Source organism: Bubalus bubalis, chromosome 2 (genome assembly GCF_019923935.1).
Source record: "Bubalus bubalis isolate 160015118507 breed Murrah chromosome 2, NDDB_SH_1, whole genome shotgun sequence".
NCBI classification, from domain to species: Eukaryota; Metazoa; Chordata; class Mammalia; order Artiodactyla; family Bovidae; genus Bubalus; species Bubalus bubalis.
The window spans coordinates 80,245,031-80,271,224 of NC_059158.1; the positions used below are offsets into that span (position 1 = coordinate 80,245,031).

The 26,194-nt window shown below is 42.5% G+C and overlaps 1 protein-coding gene across 6 annotated transcripts in view; it reads left to right on the forward strand.

Moving 5' to 3' along the window:
• Window positions 1-26,194, forward strand: part of STK39 (serine/threonine kinase 39) — a 315,683-nt gene that overhangs the window by 171,659 nt on the left and 117,830 nt on the right. For all 6 annotated transcript variants that reach the window (XM_025275591.3, XM_044934333.2, XM_044934331.2 and 3 more), the window contains 3 exons: window positions 20,489-20,611; window positions 20,712-20,741; window positions 24,174-24,236. In XM_025275591.3, coding sequence (XP_025131376.1) covers window positions 20,489-20,611; window positions 20,712-20,741; window positions 24,174-24,236 — 216 coding nt within the window. The remainder of the gene's footprint in view (window positions 1-20,488; window positions 20,612-20,711; window positions 20,742-24,173; window positions 24,237-26,194) is intronic.

A 26,194-nucleotide genomic window follows, 5' to 3' on the forward strand; every position in this document is an offset into this window, starting at 1 on the left:
TGAAATTAGATTAAAAAACATTTTTCTCTGTGGTGTGAAAAATATAAAACTGTATGAATCTTAATATTACAACCCTATATTTAACAGTTAGATAATATAATTAATGTTTAAAATAAAACATAGTAGATACATATTAAGGTTTCTGCTTCAGTTATTTTTCTTGGGAAAATAGCATTTATTGATTTAAGAGCTTTATCCCAGATAATAAAATTGATTATTTTATTTCATTGTCATGATTGGGACAAGGACAAGAAAAGCATTTCCTTCCTCTTTGTAGTAGACATTTCTATATATGGAAAGATTATGGGTAATTGTAAGGGAGTTTTGTGATTAAAGGGAGAGCATGGCTAGAGGACTCAGTAAAGGTTTCTGATAATAGTGGGGATTTGAGCATTTTCCCCCCCTCTTCTTTCTCTTGCCCTACCAGTATAATTCCCTAGAGAAGGAAATGGCGACCCACTGCAGTATTCTAGGCCTGGAGAATCCCGTGGACAGAGGAGCCTGGCAGGCTACAGTCCATGGGATTGCAAAGAGTCAGACACGACTGAGCAGCTAAACCACCACCAGTCTAATTTGATCTTAGGAGCAGTTATCAATACTATGGGAGACAAATTAATTTAGATAATTAAATCAGCTTATTTTAGGCTGTTTATTTAACCTTCCACTCCACCACCACTGGACAGAGGAGCCTGGTGGGCTGCAGTTCACGGGGTCGCAAAGCGTCAGACACCACTGAAGTGACTAAGCGCACACACATGCACACACACAGAGAACCTGCCTCCCCACTCCCAAAACATCCATCCTTTTTGGCTAGTCACAATGAATCCTGGGAGTTTTTGCCTCATTTGGTCTTGAGTAGGACCTGACAATCTGCATTTTTAATGAAGGATCTAGGTAAGTTGTATGATCAGGCATAAAAAAATGAAGAGAAGCAGTAGAAAATGAGATTTTAAAGTTGGATTAGGTCCAGAATCTTCCCTGGTGGCTCAGAAGGTAAAGCGTCTGCCTGCAATGTAGGAGACCTTGGTTCGATCCCTGGGTCGGGAAGATCCCCTGGAGAAGGAAATGGCAACCCACTCCAGTATTCTTGCCTGGAGAATCCCATGGACAGAGGAGCCTGGTGGGCTACAGTCCACGGGGTTGCAAAGAGTCGGACACGACTGAGCGACTTCACTTCACTTTAGGTCCAGAATATGAAGAGCCTTGAGTCCTAATCCATGGATTTTGGAGGTGGTGCTCTAAGGTGTGAGGAGCCAATGAGGGGCACCCTGGAAGCAGGGAGGCAGCTGTGGAATTTGGATTGGAAAATGGAAAGTTGTGGGCAGCCTGAAGGAGGAGCCATGGGCCAGCAGAAGCTGTTAAAGACCTTGAGGCATGAGTCAGTGCGGGTTTCAGCTAGGACCACGGCAGAGGTGTAGGGAGGAAAAGACATGAGTCAGCACTATTAAAACATCAGAGTTGAAAGATCTTGGCGAATGATGGAGAGAGGAGCAAATCACACAAGGGAGACTCTGGAAAGACACTGAGGCCATATGGGCAGAAGGGTGGAAGTTGAGGAGGGGAGAGAGGTGCCAGGCTTGTTGCCATCTATTGGAGTGTGAAGCTCCATTGGGACTTCAGTTTGAGGAAGACAGAAATGTGGGACTCAGTAGAGACCGTGACCGAAAGAGCTGTATTTAGCAGTCCTCTCCATGGAGGCTGTTGTGAAACCACGTGGTCAGGTGAGATTGCTAAGGAGGGTGTTACAGGGACCGTGGTGAAGTCCTTGGGGAGCAGTAATGGGCCAGGTGGAGGACAGAGGGAACGAAAGTGCCATCACAGGAGCCAGGGAGGTGGAAGTGGTCAGCGGTTTTGATTTCTGCAGTGAGGGGAAGGAAAATGAGGTCTTCTCAAAGGACATTGGATTTAACTCAGTTTTAGCAGTAAGGGGAGAAGATGGATATTCAGATTTAATGAGTAAAGAGATGGTAAGGAAGTGCTAGTGGGTAATTTTTCAAAGCTTGATGGGAAAGGGCAGTAGGAGTCTGTCATAGCTTGGGGGTTGAGAAAATTTCGAGGTCATTGGAAACTTGTGTATGCTCAGAGGCTCCATGGAGAGGAGGCATGGTGTACGACCCAGAGGACTCTAGAGGGCGGTGATTCTAAAGACACTGGGTTTTCATGTATCGAGTTCCAGGACTGTGCTGGGGTCCAGAGGTAAGACAGCCTTCATCTGTAAGTATCCCAAGAGAAGAATGAAAGTTGAGAGTAAGAGGGGAAGGGATACTTAGGGAGTTTGGGATCGACAGGTCCACCCTGCGATGTTTAAAATGGATAATCAACAAGGACCTACCGTATAGCACAGGGAACTCTGCTCAATGTTATGTGGCAGCCTGGACAGGAGGGGAGTTTGGGGGAGAATGGATACATGTCTGTGTATGGCTGGGTCACACTGCTGTGCACCCGAAACTATTACAACATTGTTAATCGGCTATACTCCAATATAAAATAAAAAGTTAAAAATGTTGACAGTGAGATTTGAGCCTGGGTGACTCAGGGGTGGTGGCTGCAGTCGAGGGGAGGCCTTGGACAGGAAACCACATCTGGAGCATCAGGGTCAGCACTGGGAGGGGACGACGCATGGGTGCCAGGGTGTGTCGAGGAGGGCGAGGTGGCCGAGGACTTCATCGAGGACACAGGGCTTTCATTGTCTTGTGCAGGATGTGTGTTCTTTTGCCAGTCAGCAAGGTAGCTTATCTCAGGTGGGGAGCCTTCCTGGGCAAATGCTTGAAAATGTATTGGAAGAGCAAAATTGTTTGTGTGATTGAAGTCGAGGAAAGTTGGAGGGGTGGATAAGAGCCAGAACAAAAAATGTCTTATGTGTCTTGATGAGGAGTTTAGGTTTTTCCGTTTTTTGTCTCCCTCCCCCAACCCCGTGCCAACTTTGGGGAACTCTGATAAGAATTTAAGCAGAGAGGGAATTTCCTGGTGGTCCAGTGTTTCAGACTCAGTGTTTTTACTGCCACAGCCTGGGTTCAGTCCCCAGTTGGGGAACTATTATTATAATAAGATCCCACAAGGCCCTGCAGTGCAGCCAAAAATAAATAAATAAAAAGAATTTAAGAAGAGATGTGCAATGATCTAGTTTGCCTTTAGGAAAATCATCCTGGCCACATTGTGGACAGTGGTTTAGGAGCAAGACTGGCCGCAGCAGCCAGGTTGGAAGGCTGGTGTTTAGTCCAGGTGAGAATCAGTGGAGGATAATGGTAGATACTTGGAAGCAGGAGATACTTGGACAGAACTGAGGATTTGCAAGGTTTCCATGAAGATGGAGCTTGAGAGGGTGGGAAGGGAGAGGAGGAGATGTCAGGAAAAGCTGAGGTTGACTTCCTTTCTGACGTTGAGTTTGGCAGGTAGGAAACCTTTGCTGGGAATGACACCACATGTTTAGAATGTGGTAAACCTTGTGGGATGTCTCGTCTCAAATGGAGGGAGAGTAGACCAGGGTCTGTATCTGCAGATCATGGGAGGGAGTGGCCTGGAGAGAGAAACGTGGACACGCTGAGCACAAGAGCAATGGCTGAGACCAGCGTGCAGAACAAATCCCAGAGCGTGGCTCCTGCACACGTGCAGAGCCTCTTGCCTCAAGCATTAATGATCCATTTTCTGAGTGCCTTCCACCTTTCCAGTCTTAGCTGTCTTCCAGGTTAGCCACTGGACTCTTATTGGCATTAGGCAGAAAAAGAAAAACAATGATGGCATCCACATATACTTCGTTTTACTACCAATTAGCAGATGTGATGAGAGTTTTGGATCCTTAGAAGAAGAGCATCAGATCCCATAGTTAGGCTTTGATTACTTGTCAAACTCATTTATATTTCACCATGTGGCCCCCATCTAGCCCTAACCAAGGAAGCTGAAGTTCCAATTTTTTTTTTTTTAAAGTTAACCCCATGAGAATATACAACTATTATATATCTTGGTTTCTATTTAAATTCGGTAGTTGGACAGTGTTGTCTTTGGCAAATACAAGAATTAGAATATATAGTTTTTCCGAATCTATTACAGGGAAATCTATGTAACTTACTTTACTGCTCTGACAGTCTCTTCTTAGTACTAAATTGACTAACAAAAATAGAATTTATGGCCCTTTTCTACCCTGAATTAAAACACAGTTGAGACTTTGCCCCAGAAATAAAACTCCTGTCTGGAGCATTTTTACACTGGAACCTTCATCGTAGCTTTCAGTTATTACTGAGAATTAATTTTCCCAGTGATATAAAGGAAGTGAGTATTCTCCCTCTGGAGGTGGTGGGTGTTTCTTATTAGCAATAAGAAAACACACTCTTTCCATCTAAGTCAGAGCCTACTTAAATGGTTATGATGGCTGGCTTTTAAGCAAAACCCTAATGAGAACTATTACAGATTTAAGAGCATGGATCACATGTGAGTCTTGTTTAGATCTTGTTTTGAATAAATAAGCTGAAAAGACATTTTGGAGACAGTGGGATAAGATACAACATAGACTGATAACTTAATTCTCCTGAGAAGTCATTGGTGATTTTGTTGTTTGTGAAAACATCATGATCGTGTTTTAAAATGTCCTTCTCTATTGGAGATGTGTGCTGAAGTATTTACAGGTAAAATGATCTGAAGTCTGAGATTTGCTTTCAGAATACTGAAGCATAAAGAGTTAGAGTGTAAAGATGAAATCTCAGTGGCAGGGCAGTTCCAGTTTAAAAAAAAAAAGACTTAAAAGTGAATGTAGTAAAATGTAGAAGCCAGGAACAGGAGGGAGTTGAAGGTCTGCTTCTTATTTGGTTTTGATACGTCTGTGGACACCGGTACTCTTTCCACACATAGAGTGACAAGGTTTTTGCCTTTCTGACCCTCGAATCAAGGAGTACTGCACCGCTGTTAGACTGTGCCATTGTGGCTGACACACCCCACCACCCAGGAGGGCTTCTCTGGTGGCTCAGACGGTAAAGAATCTGCCTGCAATGTAGAAGATCTGGGTTCGACCCCTGGGTTGGGAAGATCCCCTGGAGAAGAAAATGGCAACCCACTCCAGTATTCTTGCCTGGGGATGGAGGAGCCTGGTGGGCTACAGTCTGTGGGGTTGCCAAGAGTCAGACACACTCAGCAACTCATGGTGACTGACTGACTGACCACCTGGTACTCGGGCAGTGGTCTGGGCAGTTCCTGTCTTGTCCTCCTCAGAGGCTTCAGCCGCCTGTGGAGGTAACCATGCGGGGGATTCCTTGCCCCCTGTTACGTTTTTGAGACTTTTGACTGAGATAACAACTTGGGTGGGGTGGTTTGTAAAGATGGCTGGAATGGGAGCAAGTAGAGATTTCAATAGCAGGCATATTTTCACATAGAGACCTTATGATGTCATTGTTGGCTCTTTTCTCTAATCAGTTCAACTTTGAGCTGGAATCAGATTCTTCACTCTTTCAACCCAAAGTGCAAGTCAGTGCTGCGTATGTACTTTTTTTTTTTTTTTTTTTCATAACTAAACTCCCATCTGAATTCTCTGCCCTTTGCAGACACAAGGATAGGGAATGGAGTCCATTACACAGGGGACATAATTGCAGTGAACCACCACAGACTTGTTTGCTCCTTTGAATTATTCCCAGCACAGCAAGACGTTAATATGTCGTCTCTGAGGCAGATGGGCCCATCCATTTTGATCATCCACTTTGCTCTTATTTGACGATTATAACCATGCTTTTCCTCTCAGGATCTTCAGATGCTTAGAGGAAAGCCCAGAGTTTTCTTGACAGCAGCTGCTGCTTTGCTTAAACTGGTAGAATAAATTAAGCCCTTTCGCTTCCTCATGTGAAGTGAAGTGTTAGTTGTTCAGTCGTGTCTGACTCTTTGCAACGCTATGGACCATAGCCCACCAGGCTCCTCTGTCCATGGGATTCTCCAGGCCAGAATACTGGAGTGGGTTGCCATTTCCTTTCCAGGGGATCTTCCTAACCCAGAGATCAAACCCTGGTCTTCCACATTGCAGGCAGATCCTTTACCATCTGAGCCACCAGGGAAGCCCGAGCTTCCTCAGACTTGTCTGTTAATCATGTCACCACAATATCAGGGTCCGTGATGGCAAAGGGTAGCAGCTGTCTAAGGACATGGTAAAATGCCTTTGCGTTGCAGGTTGAGATGGTCTGGCCCAGAACCTTACTGTGTCTGTGTGTTTTAGCCAAGTGTGACTTATTCATTCATGCATCCAACTAACAAGTTTTAAGTGTCTGTTACCCCGTAGTAGTCTGTATTGAGTGGTGGTTCCCAGAGCTGGATTTTGTGTTCATTGCAGCAAATTTCAAGTGTGCTCTGACTCTAGGGATTATGGATGTGAGAAGCTAAAAGAATTTCAGGATGTAATGGGATCTTAACTTGCCCCTCCCCTCATGTCCCTTCGAGATCCCTGTGGTGCTGTATCTGCAGCTTCTGACTTCCTTCTCCAGGAGCAATGGTGAGAGAAGTATGGGGAGAAGTTCCTCCTGATACAACGTTTGCTTTGGAAAATTTTTTTTCAGGCAGCAGGAAAATGTTATTCGCTCATTTAACAAGCATATATTAGTTAGCCGTCACCAAAAACTCAATGGATAAGAGTTTGAGCAAACTCCAGGAGATTGTGAAGGACAGAGAAGCCTGGCATACTATAGTCCATGGGGTCACAAAAAGTCAGACACAATTTAGCAACTAGACAACAACAAAACACAAGATACTCTAAATGTGAGGATTCAGAATATATTGAACTGTGTCTTACCCCCAGGGCATGTGCTTTCAGAGCTCCAAATTGTCATGCATGTTAGAACATCTTCTTAGTATCTTTGGATTTTGTAGCAAGATACCAGGTTAAGCAGATTAACAAAAACAACAGAATCCATTACTCTGTAACGTAAAAGAACACAGACTCATCCATCTGGTGGAGAGAAGTGTAAAGGCAGAGTACTAAAAAGCACCAGCTCCTGTCATTACATGCCCTATGTGGTCGAAAGTTTGATGGTTGTTTCATTGACCAGACCAGGACTTTAATGGTGAGTCTTCATTCCAGAATTCGTTGCATAAAAATCAAAAAAATGTTGGAAATCGTAAATGATACACATATTGTGGCAAATGCAGGTGAACCATAAGTTGACCTCATGGTCACATCAAGATTTTAGAAGGTTTCATCATTTTCGTTCTTAAAAATTTAGTAGCTCATCTTACTATCACTTCCTCCCTCCTAGAAAAGTCATATCTTTGAATATTGTTTTGAGGTAGGAGGTGGTTACTTTTACTTTCTGTTTTATTATTATTTTTTTAATAAAAAGAATTCTGTTTGCATTTTTTAACAAGAGGTATGTATATCTTTAATTTTTAAATACCTGATTTTTGACTGACAGCATTGTACATGATAATGATAAAATTGCAAATGATGCCAAAAGAGGAAGAGGCAGAGGGAATGTTTCTTCACTGCTCATGGGGTGAGCAAAACATTCTTGGCCTGTCTCTACCTAGCAGTGTATCTGATTGGTGAGTTTGGAGGGAGGAAGTGGGCACGTGTGGCCCAGCAGCTTGCCCTCCCTTTCTGAGGGAGCTGGACTGCTCATAGAGAGGTGTTATTGGCCAGTCACCATGGCCCTGCCTGGGTGAGGTAGGAACGCGCTGGTCGTGCCTGCTAGGGACAGGATAGGTAAGTCTTGTCTAAATCCAGGGGTCGTTCATCAAGGAAGGCTGCTGGCTCAACATTTAAGCCACATTCTCAAGTATCACCTTTGTAAAAACGGTGATGTTTTGACCGCCCCCCGCCCGAACTTACTGGTCATACTTCTAAATTAGTTCAGAACTGGGTTGGGCGGGGCATGGGTGATATATATTGGGGTTCCTTAATGTACATGACCCAGCAAAGAAGTCCCTCTCTCAATTCAGAGCCATCACCAAGTCCTAGTAAGCTCTTCCGGAAATCCTCTGTGCATGTGCAGACGCATCGAGAAATGTGCATATGCGAACCTCCCCCTCCTCATGTTCAGCAGTGATGGATACTCTGTTCTACTAGCGTCTTCTTGTGTTTTGATGATTATTTGAGACTTGCTGTTGGGTGCATAGTATTTTACAATATGATGTTGTATTTAGTTTACAACCAGAAAGAATAAACATGCCTCCATTTGAGCCTCACGCCCTGATAAACAGTGAGAAACTGTAAAGTTCTGCTGGTGACCAATAGAGATAGCAACTCTTTCCCATTCCTTTTCGTTCCCCACACAAAAGAGGTGTATCATGTATCTCACCATAAGACGACTTCATCCTCGGTAATGGAGAGCATGCTGGAAATCTGTGTAGGGATCTACTTTTTCAGAGAACCTATTCAGTTCAGTTCAGTCACTCAGTCGTGTCCGACTCTTTGCGACCCCATGAATCGCAGCACGCCAGGCCTCCCTGTCCATCACCAACTCCGGAGTTCACTCAGACTCTCGTCCATCCAGTCGGTGATGCCATCCAGCCATCTCATCCTCTGTCGTCCCCTTCTCCTCCTGCCCCCAATCCCTCCCTATTACTGGTATTTAATTAGGAACTTTAAGCTGAGTATTAGCTGGAATGCATCTTTAGGGCAGTTAGTCATAATTGTGAAGGAACTCTTTGGCACTGACATCTAAAAGTTATTCAGAAATGTTTGTATGGATGTGTATATTTTTAAAGCAGATACTTTGGTGAAATTATATGACAAATATTTTCTATATTTTATTCTATATAACAGTTGCTGAGTCTGGATGAGTTCCATTCTACCAGACTCAACTGCACTTGAGTATCTTTCACGGATTGTTAATCCCTAAGCAAATTTAGGTCTTGGCAGAACATTTTTCAAGGTGCTGGCATTGCTTGTACTACTCAGAGTTCACATGAATGGTGTTTAACGGGTAACTCACCCCTAATCTTTATGTTGGCTGTCTTTACAAGGTTGGGATCCAGTCCGCAGTCTGCAGTAAGTTATGATCATTCAGTCCATCTTAGTTATTTTTCTTCTCATTGTCCATTCTATTCAGCTCTCTCTCTGTTTCATTTGGAGACATTAACATGCACCATTACCAAAACCCAGTGGATGCTCTTCTTGGCACTGCTCTTCTGCTAGCTAGTTTGCCTTTTATTTTTTAATACCACTGTGAGGCTGCTGGATTTAATGTATCAGTCAGGCTTCAACCAGAGAAACAGAACCAGGAAGGTATATAAAGAGATTTATCACAAGAGATTGTCTGACATAATTAAGGAGTGAAGCCTATAGGGCTGAAGGGTAGGAAGGGCAGGCCACAACTCTTGGGCATGGCCAAAGTTGTTGTCCACAGGCTTTGCAATTTCTTCTTCAGAGAAGCCCTAGCTCAACTGTTCAGGCCTGTCAACTGATTGAATCAGGCCCACCCAGGTTATCAAGGTATAATTTCCCTGCAGTTAAAGACAATCATGGACTTTCATTATGTCTACTATGTCTTCACGGCAGTGCCTACATTAGTGTTTGATTGAATAACTGGTGGCATAGCCAAGTCGACACCTAAACCTGACCATCACAGTGTGTCTCTGATGCTTGTTATGGTTCTCCTGGTTTTCACGGTCCTTTCTGCCGCCTGCCTGGAGCAGTATGCTGTTAGCTGTGTGCTCTTCTTTCTCATTCCCATGCCTCCTTCCCCTGCAATTAAGTTAACCTGATAACTAACTGCTGTATCCAGAGCATCTTCAGCTCTGCTCCACTGCTAAACATTTATTCTCCCTTTTTACCCTTTGGTTTTATATGATGTGTGTTTTCTCATCTATGTTATTTGTCTCACCAGGACAGAACGTTGCCATTGTTTTCTTCATTAGCTGAAATCACAGATCAGCTTGGCACCCATTCCAGCAGGAGCGTTCGTTCTCAAAGACAATAGTTGCAAAATTGGATGCTGCTTTCTTGGCTTCTAGCCGTTCTCATTGTTCTTCGTCACCCTGTCTTGGGGAAATGCCATATTGGAGGTTTGATAGGACTAAAACCGAACAAGAAATCTAATTACTTCTTGTTTTGTGCTGCTTCTTCAGAATAGCTCCCTTCCTGCTTCCAGAACATTCTCTTTCACGGCATTGCCCTTTCAAGTTGGATTTCCGAAGTTACAAAGTTCCATTATCCGAAAAGCAGCATTTATCAGATTTGATTCTTTCACATTAGAAAATGTTAAAGCATTATAAGGAAGTTGCTATACGTGTGTCCTTCACTGATCTAGCTTAGTGTTTTGAATTGTTATTATTGAATTATAAGAGTCTCTGTTTCTCTAGAATTTCTTCCAGTTGCCTATAGAACATTTTAATATTCTCATTCCTTTATTCTCCTTTTACATTCTGGAAAAAGAGAATGCCAAATTTTAGCAGAACTAGGTAAACATTGAATTCCAAGAGGTCAAAAAAAAGTAATGCAGATCACTGGCAAAAGGGCCAAGATTTAGCTGGAGCCACTTATCTATAATTGATAGAAATGGACTTTTTTCTTCTTGGTATTTTAATAAGTAATAACATAGACAGAAAAAAAAATGTGGAAGTATAAATTAAAATCTGAGTGTTTAGTTGCCCAGAAAATCCACAGTCAGAAAACACTGACCAAGAAGCAAAGCATGGTAGAGCATGTTATTTGTCATGGGAAGGGGTATCAAATGGCTTCCCTGGTGGCCCAGTGGTAAAGAATCCACCTGCCAATGCAGGAGACACGAGTTCAGTCCCTGGGTTGGGAAGATCCCCTGGAGGAGGACATGGCACCCCACTCCAGCATTCTCACTGGGAAAATTCCACGGAGCCTGGTGGACTGCAGTCCACAGGGGCTCAAAGAGTCAGACACGACTGAGCACGCACATGCGTGTGCACACGCGCACACACACACACACAGGATATCAAATATGACCTATGAATTTGTAAAGAATTCCTGACTATAAAAAAATGGAAATGAAATTCCATAAATAACCTCATCAACATCCTTATTCTGGTTATCTCTAGCAGCTTCAGACAATAAGTCGTTTTAACATGCGTCTGTGGGTCAGGGTTTGGAGAAGTCTGAGCAGGCTGCTTCCTGGTCCCGTGCAGCTGCAGTCGGGTGGTCAAGCCCTCCTCATGGGCTCTCCTGCCTGCAGCATGGAGGCCTCAGAGCTGCCTGCACTGCCTATATGGTGACTGCAGCATCCTCTGCTTGTATTCCACTAAGCTCGGTGGAAACCACATCACCTTCTCTGACACTTGGCTCTGTTGGTTATGGGCAAGGCAAAGACCCACCCAGGTGTAAGAAGGGGGCACTGGACTCCATCTCTTGATAGTGGGGCTGGAAAGATTCAGGAAGAACACTTGGATCAGGAGGTGTTATTATGGGCATCTTTGGGGGGTGGGGGGAAACCTGCCCTGCCCTGGTCTACCCTCTGGCCACAATAATCCACATACCTTCCACATGCAAAATATACTCTTGCGTTTCCAAGACTCTCCAGAAGTCTCGTCTTATGGCTTCAGGCTCAGGCCCAAAGTCAAGGGCCTTGCCCCAGTCGTCTTCCTGACACACAGCCAGAACAAAGCAGGGGGGCAGGCTTCTTAAAGGCCTGCGCCAAAGTGGGAAAACCAGAGGCCCCGGTCCACGAAAGATGTGAAATTTGGCCTGTTGCCTGTATCTCTACGAGGGTTCTGTTTGTCTCTCGGCTCCATGCTCTGGGCTCTTGCTTCTGCTTTTTAAGTGACCCTTCATTTTTCTTAAGAAGGAGTCAACGTTTGTAGCTGAGTAGCCTTCTCAGACTTTCCTGGCCCTAAAAGTTTTGGGATCTGAATGCTGTTTTCATTTTGTACTCTCTGTTATAATCTAACCTGGCAGTAATTTCACAGTACAAGTATCTGTAAAACTGTGGATTTTCTGTGAATGTTGATAGGTTCACGTATTAGACAGGAGTCATGACCTCAAGATGCTTTGTCTACCTTGGACTCCTTGTGACACTGACAGACCACACCCTTAGGTTCTCAGAAGTCGTATTGTGCAACGCAGAGATTCTACAAGGTCTGCTCTTAAGATCTTTAGAAAGCCTGATGTATGTGTATAGGCATGTGTGTTCCGTTGTGTAAGCCCTGTGACCCCGTGGTCACAGGGGGCTTCTTCATGGTCACAGGCCAGGCTTCTCTGTCCATGAAATTTTCCAGGCAAGAATACTGGAATGGGTTGCCCTTTCCTTCTCCAGGAATCGAACCCATGTCTCCTGCATTGGCAGGTGGATTCTTTACTACTGCACCACCTGGGAAGCTTAGAAAGCCTTAGGTCTGTTTAAAAGCTTCCAGGAAGCATCACCTTAGATCTTTCTAAAGTCTTAACAGAGTGTCACTGGTCACAGCCTGAATTTGATCTTTGCTCTGAAGCCAGGGCTGGGTTTGAGACTTGCTGGATGTCTAGAGAGGCTGTGGATGAGAAACCGGTTTGTATTTAACAGTGAGTCCTTTCGCTCCTCTCTTAATTCATGATTTATCACAGGCAGCAAGCAGAACCCAGGTGTCCCTTTAAGCTCTCTGCCTGGAAATGTCTTCTGCTAGATCATTAGATCCATTTCTGTTCCCGCTTTACCATAGATATCAGCTTTGCCAAACTCTGTCACTGCACAGCAGGGTCGTCTCATCCTCTAGCATCCAGTAATAAGCTTCTCACTTTCCTGTAAGCTCTCACTGACGGCCTTCTTAAAACAAGTCTTTTCTTCATCTTCCATTATCTTCGTGTCAGGAATTCCAGAAGTAGGGTCAGAGGGGAAGCACTTTTGCTAGTACCCCAGGCACCAAGGAAGCCGGTCTGACTGCCCCTGGGCTGCTGGGATTGTTGTTACTTTAAGTTGCCTAATTTGGCTGTGGCTAGTGATACCCCACTCCAGTACTCTTGCCTGAAAAATCCCATGGACGGAGGAGCCTGGTGGGCTGCGGTCCGTGGGGTCGCTGAGGGTCAGACACAACTGAGCGACTTCACTTTCACTTTTCACTTTCATGCATTGGAGAAGGAAATGGCAACCCACTCCAGTGTTCTTGCCTGGAGAATCCCAGGGACAGGGGAGCCTGGTGGGCTGCCGTCTATGGGGTCACACAGAGTCGGACATGACTGAAGCGACTCAGCAGCAGCAGCAGCAGTGATATGCTAGTAATACCAGGAACCAGCACCACTGCTGGTTTTCTTTCCAGCCTTGGTCACCCTCAAGTCCCCGTATGTCTGCTCTGCTTTCACAAATCCAGATTCGATCACCCCCCTTACCCCCATAGCCACTGGAAAGCCTCTGTGCTTCTCCACTGTCTGAATTCCAAGCCCCTTGACTTGGTGGACCACAGAGGGTGCCTGTCACAGGCCAGATTTGTCCCACAGACACATCATTTTTAGGCTGTGTAGAAGAATTTTACTTTCACTTGACATAAACGTGTTAACATGAAAAAAAAAAAAGGAGCATTCACATAAAACCCAAGCTATCCACTTCTCTGGAAGAATTGGAAATTCTGGCAACACTGGCTACCTTCCTGTGGCAGCAGTCTTCTATTCTGGGCTCTCCCTGGGGGTGGGGGGGGGGGGGGGGCGGGGGGGTGCGGGGCAGGTCCTGTCCAGACCACCCAGCTCCCTACTGGCTCTGCTTTTCATGCCCTACCTTCCCACTGGGTGGAATAAGGTCTTGACTTCCTCTGCCTGGTGAGCTCCACAGGTAGTCATCCTCTCTCCTGAGATCTCACAGCATTCATATCTTGATTACATAGCATTCACATTTTATTGAAATTATTAGCTTAAATGTCTGTCCATCTCTGGAGTGTGGACTACTCCAAGGTGTAGGCTTTGATTTTATTCATCTTTTGTCTAGAACTTGTCACCAGGCAGGTATTAAATAAGACTTTGTTGACTGAATGAGAAAATAAGTGGTTCTTTTAAAAGGCTGAGGCTTGTTCTCTGCCCTGCAGGAGTATACAGTTCAGTATGTCACCTGTTATATGTAACACAGAGTAGAATGATAAAAAGGTGCAGACGAAATACCAATTGGGAGAATTGGCCAACACTTCTTAAGTTAGAAGAAAAGAAGTAAGTAGAAATTTTGAAAGGGCAGATCAGGCTGAGATATATATGTAATATAAAAAGTAGAGGTGTGAAGTTATTTAATTTGTATAAAACTGGGTTGTGGGTGTCTGATTGAATATGGCGGGAAGTAAGTCTTGGAAAACTAATTTGGGGCAAGGTTATGGAGAGACTGAACTCATTCTGTAGGCTATAGTGAGCTCTTGTGTTTTTTTCTTTTGGAGAAAGTTCTAGTCTATGACTCATGGCAATATGAAGGATAAAATAGGAAGAGTTTAGAGGCCAGAAGATGAATTAGCAGTTTGTTTTAATAGGAGAGACAAGAGGTCAACGTTGAAGGGGCCCTGTCATCCAGCACAGTGGCAGCTGAGGAGGTAAAATTTGCAGAATATAGTGTTTGATAGATTTGGGTTGTGAGAAAGATGAAGTGTAGTCACGATAATGGCACCTGTCATGTCTTGGCTGTTTATGTGCCAGGCGTCATGTTAGGAACCTTAAATGACTGTGCCCTTTGGTCAAAATGACAGGGGTAGGGAAGTTTGGGAGGGAGATGTTTTTTTTTTTTAAGTCAAAATGGAATTTTATTTTAAAAATGTCTAGTTATCCAGTGAATGCCCCATGCATAAACTTTATATGTATATACAAGCACATGCTTACACATGCGTAGTAGAAATAACACTTGTATGTATTAGAAGGTACAGGCAGAAATGTCAACTAGGCCAGTAGTTCTGCATTTTTCATGTTTTACTTTTCCCAAATATCCTATTGGATAACTAAAGTTCCAAATTGTTATAAATAAAATGAATATTATTTTTTCCATGACATTTAAATTTAACATTGATCTGTTGTCATACTAATAGTTACAGAAAGTTCGAGGACCTCACTTCATGCTTTAACCAGAAGGATCTTTATTTCTATTTTTCAGGAAAATCAATCACAGGTAAAATTTATGATCCTGTTTGTAAAGTTTATCATGTATTCCTAAATATAAAGGAATCTTGAAAGTATTGTGATACTTTATTTTCTGAATCTAAAATTAGAAAAAAAAAAAAGTTTTCTGGTCAGTTTGAACTTATGAGCATTTATGGAAATAGATGAAATAAAATATCTACTTATGATAATGGGTTAGTATAATTATATATAACTTAAAGAAATATATAAAGAAATATATAAAGAAATATATAAAATATTTCATTTAGAAATACACAGTTTTCCTTTCTTACTTTGATTCAACAGTATTATCTAGGCTTTGACTTTCAGTATTGGCAATAACCATCAAAAAACCAGTTTTTTGCATCATGTAAAACAGTTTTTCAGAGGATACCCTTTTTACTTCTGTCTGCATTTAAAAAAATATATACCCCTCTGTGTTTCCTCATGATGCTTTCATAAGAAATGTTATCCCAAGCCATAGGTGTCAGTTTGAGAAATATTAAGATAGTTTTCTACATCCCCCTCCTTCCAGTAAAGTACATTACTAATGTTTGGTACGTAAAAATCAATTAGTGTGTTGCTTTTAAAGGTGAAATGTGAGAGGCTTATATAATAAAATTGAGATATTTGCCATTGTAAATGAAAGTATTCTCAGAAATTATCACTGAATTCATGTGAACTACTAAATTCACGTGAAATGTCATCAAATTTTACAGATCAGTGGTGTCTTGTAAACCTTGAGAACTCCTATTTTGGCCTTAAGTGGGGAGTTCAATGCCTAATTTGTACTATTTTCCAGTTTCCTTTGTGTAAATACTCCTATGATATGCTAAGTCGCTTCAGTCATGTCCAGCTGTTTGTGACCCTGTGGACTGTAGCCCACCAGGCTCCTGTCTCCATGGGATTCTCCAGGCAAACACGGTGGCATGGGTTGCCGTTTCCTTCTCCAGGGCATGTTCTTGATGCAGGGATTGAACCCGAGTCCCCTGCATGGGCAGGCAGATTCTTTACACCTGGGAGTCGATTACATCGGTTAATGTGTTTCGAGTGCACAGTCACTGTTATATGTGTAACAGCTGGCATCAAGGGCTGGTGAGACAGACTAGACCAACAGCGGGCAAGGCGCTTCTCCAACCTGCGTGCCTTGTCAATCACCCGAGAGTTTGCAGGAAGGAAGATTCTGACTTGGTGGGTCTGGCTTGGGGCCCAAGATTCAGCCTTTCTAGATGATGCTGTTGCTGCTCGTCTGGGGGCGAGAGGCAAGGAGGCAGCTGGACTGTGTCAGCCAGGAGCGCCACTGATCACCTGTGATGGCTCCAGGCAGTGTGCCTCCGCTCCATTGGCTCGGGCTGAGCCCGCAGCTTTCCTCCAGGTGTGGGTTGACCAGGAGTGGGCACGAGGGCATCAGGGGCTAATACGTGCAGCATCGAGAGCGTCAGCTGTGGCCTCCAGGCTTTCTATGATAGGGGAGAAGCCAGGAGGGACTGATGGGAGAGGCGGAAGCGGACAGAGGGCCCAAGAGCACAGGGAGGCCAGGCAGTAGGCGTGGGATGGAGGTGCCGGAGAGCTGGTGGGCTCAGGGGAAATGTCAGAGTATAAGCTGTGGGGACAGTAAACTATTTACTACTGAAAATTGGGTGAGTTTAATTTTAATTTTTGATGATTTGGAAGGCTCTTTTGTTTGCTTGGCCTTGCCTCAGGGACATTATAAGTAACAGTTGATTAGAAGCATGTTTTCTAGGTCTGGTTAGTAGAATGCCTGGTAAGAGAAAAGTTACTGAGTGTTGCTTTCTGCCATGCCTAGAGTGTTCTCGGTGTGTGGATGTGAGATGAGTTCTTGGGTTCAGGCTGCAGTGGGGCAGGCAGTTTGTCCAGCCAGTGAAGGGGAAGTGGAATACACAATTTCCAGGGGCAGGAAAATCATTCCAAGGAGATCCCCAAATCCCACTCCTGGAGGAGTTACTGTGGCACCGTAAGCAGCTGGCCAGCGTCTTGGAAGAAAGAGCATGCAAGACTAAGACAAACTGGAATAAACTGGGTTTCTTTGGGTCACATTCATCCTTTATTCAGGAGTTTGTTAGAGAAATGTACCTCCATTTCTAACATTTAACATCTTGTGCAGAAAGTGCTTCCGTTGGCTTTCTTATATGCTCCTGTACCCATGCTTCCTCCTGTTTTTATGTCTGGGGCCAGGTGGCGATTTGAGATACTGTATGGAGGTCCTGGTATTTATAGAAAGCTCCTGTTCTGAGCAGCAACCCTGGCAAGATGAGTCAGGCGGCTCCAGGGACTGTTTCCCTTGTCGCTGCCATTCCCTCTCCCTAGCCAATCCGTCCTAGCTCTGCTTCTGACACCCGACCCCATGGCCACACGAACTGGCCTGGGAACCACACTCTTGTTCCCTCTGTCTGGTGGAGCCTGACTTATTTTTTTGTGGGAATTATAACTTCATTTCTTTAATGGATTTTCATAAAAATACTGTTTTGAGAAAGAGAAAATAATATCACTTTCCTTCCCAGAGGTTTGGTATAAATAGAACTGCTCAGTTGTATTTTATTCCCAGTTTGGGCAATGAATGTTATTGCATGTAAAGGCTTGTCTAACCTCACTGTTGCCAGCTCTGACCTGAGGAGTTTGTGAGCTTATGAATACCTCTAGCTATGACTTAAATTGAGCTCATTTCTCTGAGAATCATCGGGTTATTTTTTAAACCCCTGACAGAGGAAAAATTTCATTCAGTCACCTCTTGGCTTTACTGAGTGAGTGGGCCATTTAATAGAATAAGAACAATGTAACTGGCATGCAAGCATTGTTCTAAAGGTGAGTAACCTCCATTTTCATCATTGTAAGGAATGGGGCGAGATAGAAGCTTTTACACAGTTTGTTTTTTGAAGCATCTGTTTTGTAGATTATTCTTCAGTTCCCTAATATATTAAAAAAAGAAAAAAACTGTTTAAACTATGTGAAACTTAGTGGCCTTAACTCTAAGACCTCTAAGACCTCCAAGTTTCCTGTCATCCTTACAAACTCCCTACAAGGCTGTAACTTTGTAAAATTGCTTTCTGGTCTCTTCCTTAGAGGTCAGTGTCATATAACTACACCGTGAAACCTGGGTTTCAAATTATGCTGAGAATTTTTTCCTTTCCAGTAAACCAAGATAACATCCTTAAGGAATATATTTGCGTTCTTATTCTTGCTACACTATACGAACATTTTATGCTACATAGATTTTTTAATTGTTCTCTGTCCTAATTTCTACATTCCATTTGTTTAATCACTGTTTATTGCTTAAAGGCCAACGCCACCATTTCTTCAATATCCGAGGCTATAATCCTAGACATTTTGCTTTATCTTTTGCTCTTCCAGCAAATAAAACCAAGAGGAGGGAGAGAGGGTTCTAAAATGAAATAGAAGCTGGCCATTTTATTGTCTGTAGTTGGATGCCTCTTGTAGAAACAAAATGGACAGATTTTCTAAATGTAGAATGAGAGGGAAAAGAACATCAACTGAATTTCAGGGTGGGAAGCTGCACTGTCTGGCTGCTTTCAGAGAGATTTCCATGGTATGCTCTTTTAAATGAGCGTGTGAATGTTAGTAATTGTCAACCATGTTTGAGTTTTACAGTCTGAATGAAGATAGAGTATTTTTCTGTTTATGATCCACAATTTTACTTGTCTTCTAACTTCTTAGTTAATAGTATGTTTTGTAGTAGATGTGGCTTTAAATGCTTTCTTTTAATGTAGTCATTAACAGATTTTCCTCTATTGCTCTCATCATGATTAGTGTTGCTAAGAAAATAATTAATTTTACTGTATACGTCAACAGAAAATTTTCTTGTTATCCCTTTCTTTGATGTAGCTTTAAAATGAGCAATCTGTTCTAAAAATCCTGAAGTGCATTTCAGCATCTTTTCTGCAGTACTTTGCCAACATCTATGAGCATCATTAAAATCACTATCATTAAATAGGTCTTTCCAGTGACTCAGAACACAAGTGGAAAAATATATATGCCAAGCACAGAAGGAGTTTTACTAAGTGCTAAGTGTTTTGAAGGTGAATTAGTTAGAAAAAAAATTTTTGAAGTGGAGAAAAAAGTTTTTTAAAAAAAATTGAGCATAACCGTTTGTGATTATTAGTAAGAACCTTTTGGTAGTTTTTCAAGTTTCCATGTTGCAGCTCAAGACAAAGTGATCAGGCTTGCTTGTACAGGATCCACATGGTAATGCCTTCAAATCGAACCCAACCCCAAGTCTGCATTGTTTATGACTTCACATTGATCCAATGCGTGTAAATGCTTGCTTTACATCTGAAACCTGTGCTATTTCCCTTGGGACTCATGAACTTCCCACAGTATAAGTGAATAGTTTCTATTATGGAAAATAGTCTTTCCTCATGTCATACTCTTTCAAAGTCTTTCAAGGACATTTTTAGATAGCTGCTTTTTCACAGCTACTATTCAATGGCATAGAAAGACTTGAATTTGAATGGGTGTTTTCATTTTTTCCTTATACCTGTGTGATCTTGGGTCACTTCTGGGCCTTTGTTCTCCCATCTGTGAAATGAGGGGGTTTGACTAGATAGTCTCCAAAGTTTTTTTTTTTTTTTTCCCCACTTGTGGCTTCTCTGAATTGATGGACCACAGGTTATTATGTTCACTTGCTACATTGCTTAGTTTAAACACATCTGAGTCTGTTTTTTTTAAGCAAATTACTTTGGTCAGAGGCTCATTATTCTCAGTCATCCTCTCCTTTGAAAAGTTTTGCCTTTTCAAACACAGAGACACTAGGAAAACATACCCGCATGGACCACATCTCTATATTTTTGAGCTAATTGCTATCTAGTTTTTATAGATATCATAGACTGTTATCAATTAAGATCATCTGACATAGTTGCTGATTATCTTGCTGTGTTCCTAGCAATCTCACAGGCCTCAAAAGGGCCATAAGGTGTGTTAAGCATAATACTCTTTTGTTTTGCTCAAGTAGGTTGAGCAGAATCCTGGGAAAACAAGCATGATGTCAGATTCTGAAAAAGAGCAAGGTGGCAATAGAGGGGTACTTGCTTTTGTGATGTAGGTTGTAGATGGCAGGTGCCTTAGGCTAGCAGCTGCCCAGGTCCCTCACCTTCTCTTAATCAACAGTCTGTTGCTTGCATGCATGCATTTCCTTAAGTAAGTTTGAAACCTCCCTCGTGGCCTTTCCTGTGTAGTGATTCCTAAAATATGAACTGAAGCCAGAGTGAAAAAAGGGTTTGATCTTTCATGGCTGACATGTGTGGTACTCTTCCAAAATATTTTGTTCTACACACGTTTAGTAACTTATTTCAAGAAACAGTATCTTTGGATAGAGGATGTGTGTGGGTGGCTGTGGGTGGCTTTGGGGGGCAATCCTTGCCAGTTACCCCTGACTTCATAAGCACTCAGGTTATTTTCAGGGTAGGTGTATGCTTTGTGACTTAAGTGGCAGCACTCGCAAGCACTGTTCACTTTTTGACTGGTGAAGCTTTGAGTGGATTTCTTTTGATCCAGGTGAGACGAGTTCCAGGGTCAAGCGGTCACCTTCATAAAACCGAAGACGGTGACTGGGAGTGGAGTGACGACGAGATGGATGAGAAAAGTGAAGAAGGGAAAGCAGCCTTTTCTCAAGAAAAGGTAGGTCACATTGATGATGGTTAGCTGACTTGCATCAACTTTTATTTTTGTGGTTTTCTTGAGGCATGTATGTATTAATAAATATGTATTTGTTTTACAGTCACGAAGAGTAAAAGAAGAAAATCCAGAGGTGAGTGTGGTAACTTATTTAGTTCTTTGCCTCCTCTCTCCCCTTCACCTCTGCCTGCCAGTATTAGAGTCTGAGCTGTTTGGGGAAGAACCTTCAGAATTTTGTTTTTGTGGTGTAGGAAAAAAAGAGGCACATAAACTTGGCAGATCTTCATGCCTTCTGACTTATTGGGTTGGCCAAAAACTTCATTCAGGTTTTTCCATAACATCTTATGGAAAAATCCAAAAGGATATTTTGGCCAATCCAATACTTTGGAGCTGTGTATATTGGGGCAGATTGCTGTACTCTCTGAACCTCAGCTTCTTTCTCTGTCAAATGGCGGTGATCACAGTACTTATAGAATTGCTGTGAGACTGATAAAATCATGTAATAAAGCACTTAATGGGGTTCTTAGCACAAATTAGTTGCTCATTTAATCTTAAATTCTTATATCACTTAGAAAACAGAGTAGGCATACAGGAAAATTTCTCCTTGATTTTTGGTTTACCATAAAGCAAAATATTCAGATGGTTGGAAACTCTAGGTTGAATTTGTTGGTCTTTATTTTTAAGTCTTCTGGGCAACTTAGTAGGCAATACACACTCTTTTATCCTCTTCCCTTTGAGAACTCGGAGAGGGCAATGGCACCCCACTCCAGTACTTTTGCCTGGAAAATCCCATGGATGGAGAAGCCTAGTGGGATGCAGTCCATGGGGTCACTAGAGTCGGACATGACTGAGCGACTTCACTTTCACTTTTCACTTTCATGCATTGGAGAAGGAAATGGCAACCCACTCCAGTGTTCTTGTTTGGAGTTCTCATCCATTCCTCCTCTGTGCTCCTTCACTGTTAATTTCTTTCATAGCCTTGGTACGCTTGTCACAACTAAAAATCATCAGTGATCTTTTGTTTGTCGTTGTTTAGGCGCTGAGTCATGTCAGTGCTGCGTTATTATCTGCTAAATCTCACATTTTATTTGAATTTCACTGGTTTATCCACTGACATACCTTTTCTATCTCAGGATCCAATCCAGGATAACACGTTGCATTTAGCTATGGCCTTGTTAAAAACAGAAAATGAGACGATTAGACAGAGCACTGTGAAAAATTAGAAAAATGGATGTGGTTGCTTTTTTCTCTCCATTCCAAGATCTTTTCCTCTTTCATTCAGTCCCAGAGGCCTGGCTCCAGGGCTGTGTCCAGCATTTATCTATTCTATTAATCTATTGTTCTTTCCTCTTCCTATAAAAGCACTCATTTTCTCAAGTGCCCATCTTAATAGCGAACTGTTTAAAAGAAAAAAAAAAAAAACCCAGTAGACAAATATATATTTTACTGTTAATGAATGACAGCTGCTTAATGTGTTAGCTTTCTTGTAAGTTTTGACATTTGAAAATGTATACCCAGAAGTCATGCCGTAAACTAATAGAACGGGATCTGAGGTGGTGAGCTCTAGCAGACTAGAGTTGGTTGTCAAGGAAGAAATTTTGTGCGGGGACACCCTCTCTCCACCACTCCTGTACATCTCTGCGTGCTTCGTATACCAGTGGGGGCTGGAGACTGGTTTTTTTCTCCCATGCAGGGTTATACCTACGCAGTGAGGCTATGTGGTATGCATGGGGTTCCAGCCCTCAGTCCAGCTAAGTAGTTCTCTGTGCTCCTGATGGTCCAGGAGTAAGGGTCAGGGCGGGAGATGGACCTCCCCAGGGACAAGAGAGGCTGTTACCTGTAGTAAATGCCATTAAGAATTTTCTGGATTACAAAACTTCTTTGACTAAGGGTAGAATATTCTGTAGGTGCTCATGTGGCTTTTGGTTGTATCTCAAACCTTAACTAAGAATGAACTTTTTTACTGGGCTTCCCTGGGAGTCCAGTGGTTAAGACTTTGCCTTCCAATGCAGGGGGTGAGGGTTCACTCCCTGGTCAGGAAGCTAAGATCCCACATGCCTCGGGACCAAAAAATTAAAAAATTAAAAAAAAAACAAACTTATTTACAAAACAGATACAGACTCACAGACATAGAAAACAAATATAATTACCAAAAGTGGCGGAGGGGGGAGGATGTTAAATTAGGAATTTGGGATTAGCAGATACACACTAGTATATGTAAAACAGATGAACAAGATGCTACTGTCTAGCACAGGGAACTATATTCAATATCCTGTAATAAACCATAATGGACAAGAATATGAAAAAGAATATATATGTGTAAGTGAATCACTTTGCTGTATGCCAGAAAGCAACACAACATTGTAAATCAACTCTACTTCAATAAATATTTTTTTAAAAATTTAAAGATTGTGGAATCAGTCTGGAAAATTCTTTACAAGAAATCATTTGGGGTGGGCGAAGGTCCTCTGGCTGGTTAGTAAATACTGGTTAATTGTTCTTCTAATATAATCGTTTCACCCCAACATTTTACTGTGAAAAATTTCCAAAATATGACAACATTAAAGCATTTCATAGTGAACATCTACCCAGCACTTACCTCAATTCTGCCATTGCTGTACTTGCTTCATCTCACAGTTGTCTATTCATCTATTGGTCCATCTTTGATTTTGGATGCAATTCAAAGTAAATTGCAGATGCAGGTGCACTTCCCGCTATTTCTTCCTTACTAACACAAAAATAACTATTTTTTGTGGAAACATACATACAGTTATCTTGCAAAAGCATACAAAAATTTTATGCTCAAACTTTAGAAAACTCTTGGCACAAAGAATTTCTGATGACTTCTGATAATTTTAGAATTGATCGTAAGTTTAGGGAATAATATGTATTTTTCATTCTTTTTTGTTGCTGTGTCTCTTTCAGTTTGTCTTTCAAGTTGTGTTCCAGGGCAGAGTTCACAAAAGTGGGGCTTGAGGCAGAAATATTTGGGGTATCACATTGGGGTCAGGTTTCTAGCTTAGAGGGAGAAATATAATCTCTCGCTCTAGATTCTCTTCTGGGGAAGATATTTTTTGAAATCCAGTGCTGCAAATAAATTGTTCAAAGGAATGATTAAAAGGGGCAAGTTGTGCTAATCCTAACATCCTTTCATTAAGGGGCTCCCATCTTGAGATGAAGTTGTGCAACAAGAAAAAAAAAATGGTCCTTGAGCATCTTTCTGTTATCAAGTTTAAAATACCAAATTGTCTGTGCGTTTTCACTTAAGCTCAGTGGTTCTCTAAAAGCATAAGGGTCACCCGAGCACCTTATTAAAGATGCAGATTCTCTCCTGTCTCAATGAAATTCTGAATCATAGGCCAGGTGGTGCCCAGGAATCTTTAAGTTGTGTCCTTGGTGATCGCAATGCAGATTGTCAAAGGACCACACTCCAGGAAATGGTGCTTTAAAATTACTTAAATTATTTAAGATTTTGTCTCTGATAACTGAGACTTAATGTAACCACACTGACCTTAATGTCCCATTTTGGTGTCCTAATGTGCTGTCATGGTGGCTCTCTTAACAGATGGTGGTGAACGCCAGCAACATCCCCGAGCAGATACAGTCCCTTTCTGTGCAGGACTCTCAGGTACGTTTCTCTGCCTGTCATTTATGTTTGAGATGCTTTGAAGACAGATTTAAAAAAAAGAACAAAACCTGATGTTTTAGAAAGATAGACAGTATCAGGGTAGTACTTCCAGAGCAGGGGCTTGTAAACTCTCTTTTTTAATGGGTATGGAAAAATAGAGGACTGTCACTATTGACCATGCTTCTCAGGGCCTCCAGCCTTTAAATGATAGGTTCAAAAGCAAGAACTGATTACCAGACTGCTTCCAAAATTTCTGGTACTGTGTGAAGTGGGAAAAGGACAGAAAATGACTCACCATTCTACTAGGTTCCAGTCACAAAACATTATAGTTAATTGATACTTTTCTTTCTTTGCTCCTGGTTGGATTTCTATGACTTTTTTTGTAATTCTTTATCCTTGAATTTCATGAGCCAGTTTATCTCTACAACTTTCCTTGTAAAAATAATAGTTCAGTGACTGTGAAATGAATTCATATTAAAAGTTATGTGACAGAACTCATGTGCCATGAGTTGTGTTGGGTCCTGATGAAGGATGCTGACCTATCCAGGGTAGGGACTATGCAAACTCAGAGTGTAGGCCCCCCATTTTGATTTTGCCACATAGTTAATAGTAAGCCCTTTGGCTCTCAAAGTGGTTATGTGCTATGCTTAGTCGCTCAGTCATGTCTGACTCTTTGCAACCCTATGGACTGTAGCATGCCAGGCTATTCTATCCATGGGTTTCTCCAGGCAAGAACACTGGAGTGGGTTGCCATGCTTTCCTCCAGGGGATCTTCCCAATCCAGGGATCGAACCCAGGCCTCCTGCAGTGCAGGCAGATACTTCACCATATGAGCTGCCAGGGAAGTCCAAGAATACCGGAGTGGGTAGCCTACCCCTTCTCCAGGGGATCTTCCTAACCCGGAATGGAACCAGGGTCTCCTACATTGCAGGTGGATTCTTTACCAGATGAGCTACGTGGGAAGCCCAAAGTGGTTATACTATCAAGTATTACCAGCCCGGTGATCAAATTTCCCCCTAAATCTGCATATTCCATTTAAATTTATTTCTATTCCACCTGATCTCTATTTTATGAAATAGCTGTATGCATAGGAGAGGGAGTGATGGGCTTTCATGGTTGCAGGTCAGACATCTAGTCTTTGACCTTGTTTTATAGATGAGGAAGCAAAGATTTGCAGAGGCCAAGTGGCTCATCCACGGTTGCGCAACAGCTTAGAGGTGGAACCAGGATTCAGTTTATGTCTTGACTTTGTATTAAGCAACTTAGCTTCCTAGGTGGCGCTGTTGCTGCTAAGTTGCTTCAGTCGTGTCTGATTCTGTGCGACCCCATAGACGGCAGCCCACCAGGCTCCCCTGTCCCTGGGATTCTCCAGGCAAGAACACTGGAGTGGGTTTCCATTTCCTTCTCCAATGCGTGAAAGTGAAAAGTGAAAGTGAAGTTGTTCAGTTGTGTCCGACTCTTCGCGACCCCATGGACTGCAGCCTACCAGGCTCCTCCATCCATGGGATTTTCCAGGCAAGAATACTGGAGTGGGATGCCATTGCCTTCTCCGAGGTGGTGCTAGTCCTAAGTAAAGAACTCACCTGCCATTGCAGGAGACATGAGAGACATGGATTCGATCCCTGGGTCAGGAAGATTCACCTGGAGAACGAAATGACAACCCACTCCAGTATTCTTGCCTGGAAAATCCCATGGACAGAGGAGCCTGGCAGGCTACAGTCACACAAAGTCAGACTCAACTGAAGCAACTTAGCAGGCAACTTAGTATAGCACCTTGAGATAAATTGTAGGGATTGGTTGAATGATGAAAGGAGATGTAGGAATAATAAAGGATCAGAAGGCAAAGAATAAAGGAAACAGAAAAAGGAATTAGGATACCTAGTATTGTATAACATGGTATAGTTGGACTCCTTTTCATATATAGTATTTGTTCTCCCAGGAAAGTTTCAAGGCAAATA